This window comes from Lynx canadensis, chromosome B2 (assembly GCF_007474595.2).
Source record: "Lynx canadensis isolate LIC74 chromosome B2, mLynCan4.pri.v2, whole genome shotgun sequence".
Taxonomy (NCBI): domain Eukaryota; kingdom Metazoa; phylum Chordata; class Mammalia; order Carnivora; family Felidae; genus Lynx; species Lynx canadensis.
Window position 1 is genome coordinate 53,676,718 of NC_044307.1, and position 15,128 is coordinate 53,691,845.

Sequence of the window (15,128 nt, forward strand, 5' to 3'; positions counted from 1 at the left end):
GAGAAAGACAAATAATACCATATAATTTCACTTATAAGAGGAATCTAAAAAACAAAATGAACAAACAGAAAGCAGAAACACCCCCATAAATATAAAGAACAAACTGATAGTTGCCAGAGAGGAGATGAATGGGAAGACAGGAAAAATAGGTGAAGGGGAGTGGGAGATACAGGCTTCCAGTTATGGAATGACTAAGTCACAGGGATCAATGGCACAGCACAAGGAATACAGTCAATGGCACTGTAATAGCGTCGTATGGTGACAGATGGGAGCTACACGTGTGCTGAGCACAGCATAACGTATACACTTGTTGAATCACTACGTCGCACACCTGAAACTAATGTAGCAGTGGGTCAACTATAGTTCAATTTAAAAAAAAACCAAAAATGACAAAAAATTCTTGTGCGCTAACTCTGCTACTGAATGTTATGACTTGAGTCTCCCCCAACGTCCTCATCAAAGTGGCAGGATGACATGTCAGTTAAACTAAACGCTGATCAACAGTCACTCCAGGAAGCAGGTGCTGCACCCATTTGTGTGCGTAGTATACCAAATGAATTTCTAAGTTCTTATTTCAGATGATTGAGCTTTTCAAGAATAGGGTAAATAATTCAATCAAGTATAACCATTGAAAACAATGACCATGTGATACGGATACTACACTCAACAAAATTATGTATTTTAAAAAAATAAAACACTGCAATCAGGCCTGTACAACACTTTATTGAACTTTGAATAACAAGCATGTAACAAAATTTAGAGCATGATTAGGATAAAATATCTCAAATATGTTCCTTACAAAGGCAGTAAGTACAGTACACAAAGACTGTAATGTTTTAAAGTCTGCTAAAAATATCAAGACATACTAGAATCTGTGGAGTTACCTTTCCTCTCAACTAGAGCATTTATTCCCATTAGCTTTGCTACAATGAAAGTTAACATATAGGACCATACACATGTAATAAATGAAATGGAAAATGAAGGCATCCAACAAACATTCCAATTGCTAAGCAAGTATGAAGAATAAAGTCTTTTATTTCTGAACCATCATTTCCTTTGACAACACCAGGTACAATGAAACTGTTTTCCAAAATGTTTTTAATGTTATATAATTTGGACCATTCCCATTGGAACCAATAGTCTTTCTTAGCATATTCATTAATCAAATTTGAGAATTTGCAAATGTACTTAAGAAACACGTTACTCTCATACAGAGGTGACATTCAAAACACTGAACAACCAGCAGCCCGTTGTCCCTACCCACCAAGCACAGATGCTGGAGTAAATGACTGGCATGGCAATACAGTCTGTCCTAGCTGAATATCAGCCCTGATGTTATTTCCAATGACCAGACACATGTTTTGGCTAATGTACAAGCATGTGCTATGAGATATGAAACATGAAATTCACACAGACATGAAACTGAACTCAAATACTCTGCTGCATGGAGGCTGAATGTGAAATATTTCACAGTGACTGAAATTGACTGGCTAACAGGCAATGGTGTTGTTTTTTTTTTTATATATATAATTCAACTTTGATTAAAATAAATGGACTTATAAGACACCCTTGAGATTTAGTTAATGCTACTAATCCAAAGGCTCTGAATTACTGAGGAGCCTTTAAAATCAGTATATGTGACCTTTCATATATTTTTCCTTAAGAAAAAGTAATAATAAAAACACCGAGGTACTTTAGTTTCTTTTCAAGGGATTATGTTATTATCTTCCTGAGATGCAAAAGACCATAAAAGAAAAGCACCACGCCTAGGTTGCTGAATGAGGCATCAGACACTAATAGTTTGGTCCTTTTCTAAATGGATCTCTTCCAACAATTACACTAAAACATAGCGATGGATCGCAGATTCCAGGGGGGCCTGGTTGTCCTTGGTTTCCAGGTTTTCCATGATCTCCATCTTTGCCTGGGAGACCTGGGTCTCCTGGAGGACCTTCTTTGCTTATTCCAGGAGGACCCTCTGGACCTAAGAAGGGACATGATCAATATATGAACAGAGGAGTTTTGGTTTTTGATGATGATATAGGTGATTCTGTAAGAAATGGAAATGGGAAAAAAAACAAACCCTAAAAGTTTTACATATTTGCACTAATGTGAAAAGAGAAGTACTCTCTTGCTAATTCTATATACCTTCCATTTAGAAGACTATGGAGAAATGATCAGTAATTTTTATAAAACCAGGCTAAGCTATATCAATATAGCAATCACCCTGCTGATTAAGACACTGAGCTAACATTCTAATATTTTAATTGGTGGGTTGTCCAAACTTATTTCTTCCTTCCAGCATATCTTCTGCCAATTATTATAAATTAGCAAGTGAGAGATGAGTAAGCTAAAACTCTACAACTCTAATGAAGTCACTTTTGTGCCATTTTTGCAGTAAAATGATTTTTCATTACACACGTTTTTAGGTTTCCATATTTAAATACAGTGCTATTACCATGGCGTAATTGTGATCATTATACACACAAAGGTGTTACAGCACTAATTTGAGAACCACAGCCTAATTAGCTCAATTAGCATGCTCAAAGGAAGGAGAGTTAACAGGATATTATGTGAAAGGTGATGACTCAAAGTAACAAAAAACATTCAGGGTGTGAAATGGAGCAGCATAGGTTGAGGCACTCTCTACTACTAATAATTCCTGCCGCTACCACTAAGAGACATTTAGTCAGCATTTAACTACAACTGTAGATACTGTTCCAAGCATTTTACATGAAGACTTTTGAATCCTTTCATCCCCGCAAAAGCCTCACGATGTTCTAACATCTAAAATAACAGTAATAGCACCCATTTACTGAAAACACGATTGTTACACACTGTTCCAAAAGCACATATATTAATTCACATCATTTTACAATAATGTCATGATGCAGGCAACATCTCATCACCATTTAACCAATGAGGAAATGGAGGCCCGACGAAGTTAAAATAACACAGCTAGCCAAGGCTGCCCTACGAGTCCACCACTGCAGGTGTTCTGCTTCCCTGAGAATCATAAAGAGTGAACACTGATATACACTAGATAAGCTTGGGTGACTAAAACCATTCCAGAACTATTCTAAGGACTAGTCTTCTAAGGCATCCAAATGATAAACAAGAGAAAATCCGGATGACTGATCAATAAGCTGGAGGAAGAAAATTCTAGTAGAGCTCAATATGTTCAATGTGAATCATTCAAAAAAGGAAACAAATGTCTTGATTTCAAATTTTTTGACATAGATTTATGCAGATTTTCTTAAAGCCAAATGTGCAGCAACACTTAGGAGCATGTACCAGTTCTTACCTGGGGGACCAGGAGGACCTTGTTCTCCAGGGTACCCAAACCCTTGGTTCCCCTTTGCCCCGTTTCTTCCTGGTAGTCCTGCAGAGTGTCAAAGATGGGAATAAGCTTACTTTTCCTATAAAATCACATCCTGCTAGATTGCTTCTTTCAAAGCTGTTAATATACACATTGGAAGAAAAATAAATTTGGGGGCGCCTGAGTAGCTCAGTTGAGCGTCCGACTCCTGATTTCAGCACAGGTTAAGATCTCAAGGTTTATGGGTTCAAGCCCCACATCTGGCTCTGCACTGATGCGTGGAGACTTCTTGGGATTCTCTCTCTCAAAATAAATACAAACTTAATTTTTTTTAACAAAAAAAGAAAAATCTTTTTAAAAAAAGCTTGCCACTTATTTATTATTACTAATGGGAAACAGAATTTTTGAAGCAAAAATTTCTAAGATTATCAGTGATCTAGAAGGATCTAATATTGAAATATTGAAAAGGAAAATGGTTTGGGATTATTAACCCTTGTGTTATTCATAGTTGTTTATTACTTTGATTGAACATCTCAATTGTTCACATAATACTAAATAAAAAGGAAAGAATTATCAACTGACATTTCACATAAACATTCAAAGACAATGATAAGTAAGTTGTGGGCTATTGAGAAGTTTGGTGGCAAAATATAATTTTTCCTATAATAGAAAAATTCTTAAGGTAACAGAAGTTACTGGAGTCAAAATAAAGGAAAGTGTGATTTTCTATTTAAAGACCTTATCAAAGACTCAGGCAAAATCTCTAAGTGCACTATCAATAATTTCTAATTTGTAACTTCACAAGCTTCAAACTTTAATTTTTCTCTACTTAGAATATTGCTTTAAGAAAACAGAATTGCTTTTTAACTAGTTGAAAAATTATTTTATTTTTTTATTTTTTAGAGATAGAGAACAAGCAGGGGAGAGGGGCAGAGGGAGGGGAAGGGAGAGAAAAAGAGATGGAGAGAAAAAGAGACAGAGAGAGAGAGAGAGAGAGAGAGAGAGAGAGAGAAAGAAAGAGGGGGGAGAGAATCTTAAGCAAGACCCATGCTCAGCATGGAGCCTGATGTGGGGCTCAATCCCACAACCCTGGGATCATGACATGAGACAAAAATCAAGAGTCAGACACTCAACTGACTGAGCCACCCAGGCACCCTGACAAATTATTTAAAGACTCAGGGATACAAAAAGATTTTTGGCATCATAAAACCAAAGATAAACCCTTGCCTATTAAATCAATTTTGAAAGTGAATACAAAATATGTACACAAGTTCAGCACCTTTCAATCCTTTGGCACCTGGACGTCCAGGAGCACCCACTAATCCAGGAACACCATCTCTTCCTGGCAAACCAGGAAATCCTCGAGGACCTTCTGGGCCTATGGGACCCGGTGGCCCAGGAATACCAGGAGAACCATGTTGAGACTGGCAATGATCACAACTTTGAATTCTTCCACTCTGAAGTAAGACTGGTAGCTGAGCTTAAAAACAAAGAAGCCCCACCCCTTAAGTTTAAATAGGCATTGGTAAAATCACTAACCATTTTTTTCACAATTTATAGATGCCCATCTCTTGACCAATAACTTCACTTCTAGGAATTTAACTGTGGAAATACTCTGTTCTATGCAATCATTTTATTATTACAATCACTTAAAATGGGGGGGAGTGAAAACACCCCCCAAAAAATAAATTGTGTAAATTATAGACATCCATATTTATGAATTACATTATCAGAATTATGTCAGAAAATTTAATTCATGGTGAAATAATGATAAATTGTTTTATTAAAATGATTACAAAAGAGTACACATTATTTTCATTTTTAAAAAATTACTCATCTAGGGAAAATAACAGGAGTTTATAAATTTCCTTTATTTTCTTCTAATCTTACTTATATATTTTATAATTTCTACCAATAATTAGTATTATTTTACCAATTTTAAAAAAGTTATTAAAATCTCTGTTTGAGACTTACCTCTTAATACATCGGTGCAAACTTGTCGAATAAACTGTTCTGAAAATTCTCTTCCCTGCATCAAATTATTAGTGGGTTATAACATGTACATACCAAGTAAAAAGCAATGAAAACATGAGAAATTGGAAAGAAGCAGAATACATACAGGCTTTCCATCCAATCCTGGAGGTCCTTGAGGACCTGTTTCGCCCGGCTGCCCCTGGGGACCCATAGGCCCCATCAGGCCGTCCACCCCAGACTCTCCTTTTGGTCCAGTGGCACCTCTGATGCCAGGCTCTCCCTTTTCACCTCTCTAAAATCAGAAGAAATCTTCAAAAGTTCTGTTTCAATATTTCAGAAGGTATAACTGCATCATAAAAGTCCTTAAGGATATGAACATATACATACATATATATAAAGTACATTATGTAGAGAACAGCTGTGAAATGCTGTTATTGATCAGAGGGGAATTTTCATATCATATTAAACTGCCATTTATCCATCCATCCACCCATCCATCCAACCCCACAAATCTCCTCAATTTATTCAACATATTGTATAGGCGATACATGTAGCACTAGAGAAACAACAAACGTGCCAGTCTTGTTTCAAAGAGATTACATTCTAGAGAGACAAATACAGAAACACAATATTCTTTGTTAAATTTTTGCACAAAAAAACTTAGCTCCTAATACAGATGAAGAACCAATAATATTCACAAATATGCAACATTTCCCACCTAATTCAACAAATCTACATATTCTGAAAATCACTATTAAAGAACTACTGAAGAATGTGAAAGGCATTTTCTGCCAAAGCTAGATTTATTCAGCACTGAAAACTGAAGCAGTATGGACTGAAGAGAGAGCATAATACATGAAGAAACATACCTCGCCTTTTGCACCATGATGACCTTGAATTCCCTTTGAAAATTAATAGGAGAAAAAAAAACATAATAAATCTGCAAGGTACAGTACTATTAGCATGGTGTGCACCTGTTACCACACATTTAATCAAACTTTACTTTTCAATCTGAAAAGTACTGATACAATTAGTGAAAGAATTACACATGATGCTCTCTCTGCCTTTTTAAAGGAGGCTAATGACTAGGTGATATGCTAACTGGATAATATAAAATTGTTAATTTATGTCATTGTTTCATTCTTAGATATGAATATTTTTATATGCTGCAGGTCAAATATGTAGGTTAGAATGGGATTCTATGTGAATTCTATTTCAGTTCTATTCTGGATTTTAAATATGTTGCTATTTTAATGTAAATTAAACTCAATCAGGTAATATAAGGTATGTTTATTCCTTTATTTGGTGATTAAGATAAGTATTCCATTTTCCCAAGTTTATGTTCTTAAAATTAAATTTCAATTGAGTACTATTTATGAAAGATTGAATAAAGCAAAGATGCCATTAAAGGCGATTAACAGGGAAGAAAATACCCATTTGTCCTATGCCTAAACCACTCACTGCTGGCAATTCAGAGATTAGAAAAGCAGTGTGATGTATAATATGGTATTCTTCCCAAGTGATATTATACACACTGGGGAGCTCACGCATGAAACTCATTCACCGTTAGAATCACTGAATACATCTGGATGGTTCTATTAAATGATTTCCCACTCATCTCTCACATATTCATTACAATGGCAAATTATAGATGATAAGAGTTTTCAGGAAAGGCATGAAAATTTCCCATTTTTCAAATTCATTGTACACTTGGGCTCCAAAATCACCTGATATCAGTTCTGGGAAAGGGTAGAGCTTGCACACACACAGGTAGGATTTCATTATTCAAGTTTCAAATTAAAAGTCAGAGTTCTGCAATTCAATATAAAATTTAGCATATGACATTTCACACAATGAAACTTGAATTTGCATATTTATTTTGCTTTATTTCTAGGTCCCTTAAACATGGATACCCAGATTGGACAAAAGGGAAGACAAATGGGGTAAAATCAGAGTATGGCACAGAAAGAGGCATACTCTCAAATTAAAACAAGAGCATAAAAACACTAAGTTTTCATGTAAAAATATATTAGTGAGTAAAACACTTCAAGATTGTTCTTTAAATATTGAAGTTTCTGCAGAAATGCTGAGGTGTTCCCTCCCAGACATAACCCTACAACTGGAGCTTGTGTAAGAGGAAACACAGAATAGGAAGTTCTCAGGACTAGAACTGAGTTAGAGCTGCGACTGAAAACACCGGTTATCTGAGAATCCACTGGGATGGTTTCATGAGAGGAACCCAACATGAAGGCCAAGAAATCGCACACTTGCAGCCCTTTGTAGGATGACAGGTAACTAATAATGTTTACTTAAACAACTTGGGACAGCTATTCAGCTGCTGAGAAGCAACACTTGCTTTGACCCCCAGGTACTCCATTAGGGCTCAGTTACCGGTGGTGAGAACACCAGCATCCAACAAATCTTGGGCAGAAGTTTTCTAGGAAGCCCAAACCCTGCCCTAGGGTGGCCAACCACTATTTCCCTTGAGAAGTGAGGGGGAAAAAACCAAACATGTTTAGGGAAGTGTGAAGAGAGTGTTATCTGTAAGCCAGTGAGCTAGCTAAGTTGTGAGCTCAGATTCCACAGGAAATAGCCTTCTTCTCAGAAAGTTCCTGTAAGAATTTTTGGTGAAGGGCCTGGGTTGTGGAGATTGAATGGACGAGGAAGTTAAGGTTGTCCTATGAGAAGAGCGGTTTATAGATACTGTGTGATTGACTTAGAGAAACCTAGGGGGTCAGTCTGTGCTGCCAGGGAAGAGAATGGGGTCAATGCTGGTCATGTCATCAAGTGGATCTAAGTGGAGGAGCAATAAAATTAAAAGACACATTTTACTGAGCATAGACGTAGACAGACAAACTTCGTCTTTCTCCTCTTTTGCTCTTGCTGTTGGCTTCTAAATTCTCAACTCTTTTGAATATCTAGCACTCACCTTCCATCCTATCTTACAGACAACCCTGGACCACATGCTTTTACACCTCTCTCCAATGGTCTCCGATATCTCCAGGCGAGGGACATAGAGACCCCTGTCCTTGAAGACATCACTCACAGTTTTATCCGCCTATCTCCAGAACCAGTGTAATTACTGAATCTGTCTTGAATGTCACATTCGAAAGAGGTCTATCCCATGAGGGGATCATATGTACAGTCTGTCCTTTCAGTGTGGACCAAGTTGGATCTGAGCTTAACTACTGGCAGTGCAGCAGCAAACAAGCTACCATTACATACAAATCACTTTTATGCCACTTTTGGTCCAATTTGGCTGTGACTGTACTTACATGCCACATGGCAATCTCACTGAAGATAACATTTGAAAAAGTCTCTAGTGTAGGAAATTGTATCTCTGAACACACAAGAGGGAAACAAGAATATTCTTCCACTACTTATAGGCTTCAACTACTCCCATTTCAAGAAAAAAATAAAGAGTGAATAGTAAATATGGAGATACTATCATTGTATGGCTACCTTTGGCCAATAACTATTGCAGGAAGTAAGTGGAATTGTCTACCTTTAGCCATTTGCTTGAAGAGAAAAAAGCATGGAGAAGCAAGTTTCATAGTCACCAATCAGTATAGGAAAATGAAAACATAAAACATATGATTAAAGCAAACCATTATCACCACCACCATCTGGCATTTTCTTCCTCAGATGCTTAGAATGAGCACTACCATCTATCTACCCTTCTCCCCACTCGTTTCCATTTGCAAATAATCCTCTCCCAACACCATCCAGTTATGTGGTTCATTATTCCATTGTCCATTAAAGAAAACAAAAATACCTGTGACCCTGGAATCCCTTGTCTTCCATTTTCTCCCTTTTGACCCTTTAAAATTTAATAAACATCATTGATTAGCTTGCACACATATAATGCAATCTCATATAAGGCACAAACTATGTATAACACTGGTGTCAAGAAGAAAGGTCACAAAAAGCAGTGATGCAAATATGCAAAATGATGTAAGAGATAAAGAAGTTAGTCTCTTGGAGGAAGAAAAAAAGAGAGTCAACCCTAATATTAACAACGTGAAAAATAATTTAAAAACCCAATGGTTATGGATATGTTATTAATTTCAATGACATAATTATGTTTAGTCTTGATTATGTACATGCAAAGACAAGAAGACATCTTTAAAGGAGTTTTTAAAGATGAAAAATATATTACAAACGTGGAATACTACTCATACACAAAAAATAAAAGGAATCTTGCCTTTTGTAACAACATGGATGGGACTTGAGGGCATTAAGCTAAGTGAAGTGAGTCGGATAGAGAAAGACAAATACCGTATGATTTCACTTACATGCGGAGTGTGACAAAACAAAAACAACCAAACAAGACAAAACAAAAAACTCGAGCTCACAGATACGCAGAACAGAATAATGTTTGCCAGGAGGGAGGGGAGGGTGAGATAGGTGAAAGAGGTCAAAAGATACAAACTTCCTGCTATAAAACAAAGAAGTCATGGGGATGAGTATACAGCATGGTTACTGTAGTTGATAATACCATAATGTGTATGTGAAAGTTGCTAAGATTAATTCTTAAAAATTCTCATCAAAAGAAGAAAAAACGTTGTCACTATGTATGGTGATAGGTGGTAACTAGACACATGATGGTGATCATTTCACAGTGTATACAAATTTGAATCATTATGTTGTACACCTGCAATACAGCTGACCCTTGAACGATGGTAGGGTGACGGGCACCACCTCCCTCAAAGTCAAAAATCTGTGGATAACTTTGACTCCCCCCAAATTTAACTACTAATAGCCCACTGTCGACCAGAAGCCTTACCAATCATATAAATTAACATATATTTTGTATATGTATTATATTCTATATTCTTACAAGTTAGAGAAAAGGGAATGTTAAAATCATAAGGAAGAGAAATACATTTACAATACTGTATTTATCAAAAAAAATCTGCATGTAAGTGGAACTGAGGAGCTCAAACCTGCATTGTTCAAGGGTCAACTATATACTGTTATATGTCAATTATACTTCAATTTAAAAAATACTGCAAAAATATTTTGAATGAAGATCTTTAAATCAGGACAAATAAGAAGAGAGGAAAATTAACAAAGGTATAAACACATTTGTCCATTTAAAACATACTTGTGGATATCCATCATATATAATGCGTGGTACTAACCCCGAAAGTACTACCTCATCCCCATGTGGGACGAGATAATTAGCAGTTTCTGGGAAAACATATACCCAGATAATAAAACAGTGACTTATCTAGTTACCTAAATTTTAAATCACTCTAGCACTGTTGATTTATTCATTTATTTACTTAAATGAATTCCCAATATTTATTGAATGATACCTATTTGCTGGTTCGTAGGGGTACTGAAACAAAAACTGGCATCATCAAGTTGCTTACTGTGTGGTGGTAAAGTTAAGTCATTAAATCAAGAATGATGAAAATGCATAATTAAGCCTCTGGGCTGGGTACTATGGGGACAGAGGAGGGGGCATCTGAGAGAGGTGCGTCCTACAGGGTGGGGAAAACTACTCAACCTTAAGTGTAGGCTTTAGGGATAAGTAAAAGAGAGCCAAAATAGTCAAGTCAGGAAGCACTTCATGGAACAGACTTTATCTTGAAATGTGTGGGGCACCACAGATGGATTTCTAAGCGGATGTGTAGCTTAGTTATTGCACGCTGGTAGGAGCATGAGAGGAAGCGGGGAGGACACTGGTAATCTGAGACCCATGACAAGAAATGATTAGGACAGTGCAGACAGGGAGAAGGGGCCAAGTTCAAGAGAGATTTAGATGTGAAACTACCTGTGAAGAGAGAAGAGACTGAGTTTTAGGATGGCTTTCAAGCCTTTTTCCCTGAGATCATTTCATGGGTCTACCAATTACCATGACCAAGAATAGAGTAGGAGCTGGTTTATGGGGAAAGGTGATAAGCTCTGTTTTGGACCTTTTGATGTGTGCACATGACACATTCAAACTCAGTACCAAGAGGGAAACCGGAATATGTGGGTCTAGAGTTCACAGACACTTGCTTAAAATCTACCTCACTCCTAATTTCCAAATTACAGAAATCATAATAATACTTGAGTATCTTTAGTAAAAGGTACTGAATCAACAGCTAAAAAACAATTGTTGACACTGAGACCTCAGCAGATGTTCACTCTACTATTACTTCAATTTGTAATCTCCTTTTATGCCTCCAGAAATCCTAGGACACTTTGCCCTTGTGGTAACACACCCAAATGAAATATCCTTTCTAAATCACCCTAGATTTCCTCAACCTGATTTAATTTTTTAGTATAATTCTGCTTCCAATGATTAGTTTGAACATGTTTTATATTTGGTGTTAAATATAAAATCTTATCACATTTATTTGTGCCATAAGCCATTCAAATCATTTCTGGAAACATACATAATATAGATATGTAATATTTCAAATAAACATACTAGAAGTATGTAATACAATCTACATATGTTTGGTTGAATCACTTGATTTCCAAGTTTCTACAACAGTGAAATAGAGAATAATCTTAAAAGGAGATCTGATGTTGTCCGAAAAGTTTAGAAGAAGAGAAGAAAGCTGAGACTTAACAATTGGATACTGATGGTGAAGCAGGAAGGAGCCGGAAAAACCACGCTACAACTAAAAAGAACAAAGCCCTGATTTTATTGCCAAGCAAAAATTTTAAAAAAGCCAGCAACATACCTGAATGCCTTTTTCACCTTGACTTCCTTTGTCACCCTGCAAAAAGGCAGTTTAATGTCTATCATAATCTAGGATATTCTGTATCCTTTCAAGTAAACATATTTTTCTGCAGGAAAGAAATATATATGGTCTCCTACAAATTCCACAAGTGCCTTATATGCAGAAGCAGACTCCAAAAGGAGAAAAATCATATTATGTCAAAATGTTCTAAGTGAATACTTTCTTGTGCTCTTACATTTCAAAGGAAAAATTATTATAATTTCTAGTTTACCAGAAATAAGAAAACTTGTCTATATTGATCACAATCTGAGGTTTAGCAAACAAACATGAGAAAACTCATTTCGGCAACTGTTTTACAAAATCAAACTGAAAAATCTTCCATTGAGCTAGTAGTAGCCACAAATTTATAGGAAACAATGAAGCAGAATATAATACTGAAATGGTATTTTTGAAAACATACACTTCAAAAATGAATTTTGGGGGTAAAACCCATATTCCATAATATAAATATTCCTGGCACTTTTCAGCTAGAGTAAACCTTCCAGACCAACTAAGTTCAATGTCCTTGTTCTTAGATCATGAATCTGCAAATTAGGAAAGATAAGCACTTGCCCTCAGATGAACTTGGACACTGTTTCCAAATTTCTTTCCTCCCTCACCATGCTCTCTAAACATTAAGAGTTTTGTGTTACAGCCAACAAAATACAGGTGTTCTTTTAAAGGGCAAGTTTTGAACAAGAAATTTCTCAAAACCTCAACATATAGTCCCAGTAGGTTTATGTAATATTCACCAAGGTTCTGACACTTCATTGCTGCCCTGAGGGTCATCCCTGTCTCAGCAAGTGTTACCTACTGCTCACTGGAACAAAATGGTCAATGATCATACTGGTTATAATAACCTAGGGGCCAAGTGCATGATACATGAGAAACAGAAAAATGAAATGGTAGCAAAACCAAAACAGCAAGGGATATAAAGGTGAAGATGTATCTTTTCCAGAATCAAAGTCAACATATTTACTTTTAGACTGAAATGTATATATTTGCAGTGGCATGAACTTCTTTGGCAAACGGGCTGTCAGTTGTTGCTTAATACCACCAAACAAATACTATTTATACAGATACAGCTTCACGGTTCCTTTTTGAGGAGAGAGAGAGAGAACATGAATCTAAAATGTTGCTCTCTTACCTCACCAAAACATTTTATATCAGAATACATGATGTGTATTTTAAACTCCTTAATTTCAAATGAAATTCTATGCAATATAATCTTTCATAAATAGGAACTGCATGGTCAAGTGTTCTGGGTGTAGTTTTTACTATTTTAGACCTTTGTCCCAGTTTTGATAAGAGTAATATTCACATTTTAGTAAGAGTGCCAGACATTGAATACTTTTCCTAAAATAGTCTTGACTCACTTGGACCGACTGCAAAACAATCTGAATTTACAGGCTTTACTTAATAGAATGTTTATATTTTCTGAGCTGCATGCCTCATCCAAGGCCTTCATCTAGGAGACAATACCCATGCAGGAATGTGAAAGATGAGACACAGCTATGGGCATGCGGTTGATCATATTACACATATACCAAATATAAAGGTCATTAAAAGTACAGTCAGTCCAAATTGTGCTACTTTCACAAAAGGAAGACTTACGTGCTAATAGCTGATTAAAAGTTAATTTTATCCTGGGGCACCTAGGTGGCTCAGTCGGTTAAGCAACCCACTCTTTGTTTCCTCTCGGGTCATGATCTTGAAATTTCATGGGTTCAAGCCCCTTATCGGGCTCTATGCTGACAACACGAAGCCTGCTTGGGATTCTCTCCCTCTTTCTCTCTTCCCCTACCCGACTTGTGCTGTCTCTGTCTCTCTATATAAATAAATAAATAAACTTAAAAAAAAAAAAAGAAAAAAGTTAATTATATCACCTAAACAATGCATACCTTTTTTCCTTGAACTCCCGGCAAACCCAGGTATCCCGGTTCTCCTGGGGGACCTACTGCTCCTTGTTCTCCCTAAGTAACATAGAAATTACATAAAGATTGCAGACCTATTGCTTATGAAAGACACCACTGTTTTTATCTCTACATAAATCCCAAATGTATAACTGATGGTTACAAAGTTTGTTGACCTTTAGTTATTATTGCAGAAATAGTAAAGAATGAAAAGTTTATGGGAGTCCCAACAAAACTTCTTGTACCTTTTCCTATCTTTGTAAGTTAAAATAATTCTGATAGCATAGATTTTAAAATTTTATACATATTTTTCATCTTTATTTTATAGCTTCAACAATAAATAGTAAAGCAGTGATGATAAACATAGGTATCTCGTTTTGTTTGCTAACACTTTCTCTTCCTCCTTGAGACTGCTTATTCTCATGCTGCTACTTTAAAGAACCTATTTTATTGTTAAAAAACTGGTGAGGAAACAGTACTAAAATTGCTGAAAATCTCATTATTCATTGTTTTTATTTTGTTGTATATTTTCTCACAAACACACAATACACAATTTAGTTACTAAGTTTTCTCACTACATAAGGCCTAATTTATATCTTTCACCAAGACATATGAATATTGTGATGTTCTTTATATGCCATTATGTTTTTAAAACATAATTTTAAATTACAGAATAGTACTTAACTGTAGTGATTTATCATCTTTAATAAAATGCCTATTGTTACAATTAGTTTTCACAATGTTTATTTTTATAAACAATATGGGGGTGAATGTCTTTGTAGTTAAATCATATGCACACTTATGTTGGTTCTTCATACACAGGGAAAAGTATTTTCTTAGAAGTAAATTCTTGAGTTGTTTTCAGTACAGGGAATATTCCACGACTTATCCCAATTTTTCTACTCTGCATCATCCCACAGGGATTATTTCCTTCATGGAATAAAGATTCCTTAAAAGTCTTAAGTAAGAACATTTTCTGAAAGTATATAGTGACGAATTATCAATGACATTTAGGTAATGTCTGTAAGACAGGGGACGCAAACCTGAATTTGCCTCATGGTTTTTGGTTTGAGTTTTACCATTAGTCCCAAACTCTATCACATTAACTAAAGCCTACTCTCTTTTGTGGAAACAGTTTTGCCCTCTTTACTTACTAGGCCCACTCCTGAGTATTGATTACTACTCTAGATTGCTAAAGGCTTG

At 36.0% G+C, this 15,128-nt stretch overlaps 1 protein-coding gene across 1 annotated transcript in view; it reads right to left on the reverse strand.

Annotated features, from left to right (window-relative positions):
• Window positions 1–703: 703 nt before the first annotated feature.
• COL21A1 (collagen type XXI alpha 1 chain) overlaps window positions 704–15,128 on the reverse strand; it is a 174,300-nt gene continuing 159,875 nt past the window's right edge. Inside the window, exons 22-30 of the mRNA XM_030315738.1 lie at window positions 13,914–13,985; window positions 11,974–12,009; window positions 9,066–9,110; window positions 6,160–6,192; window positions 5,436–5,582; window positions 5,291–5,345; window positions 4,596–4,796; window positions 3,302–3,379; window positions 704–1,981 (exon numbers count right to left, since the gene is read on the reverse strand). Coding sequence (XP_030171598.1) covers window positions 1,794–1,981; window positions 3,302–3,379; window positions 4,596–4,796; window positions 5,291–5,345; window positions 5,436–5,582; window positions 6,160–6,192; window positions 9,066–9,110; window positions 11,974–12,009; window positions 13,914–13,985 — 855 coding nt within the window. The 3' untranslated portion in view covers window positions 704–1,793. The remainder of the gene's footprint in view (window positions 1,982–3,301; window positions 3,380–4,595; window positions 4,797–5,290; window positions 5,346–5,435; window positions 5,583–6,159; window positions 6,193–9,065; window positions 9,111–11,973; window positions 12,010–13,913; window positions 13,986–15,128) is intronic.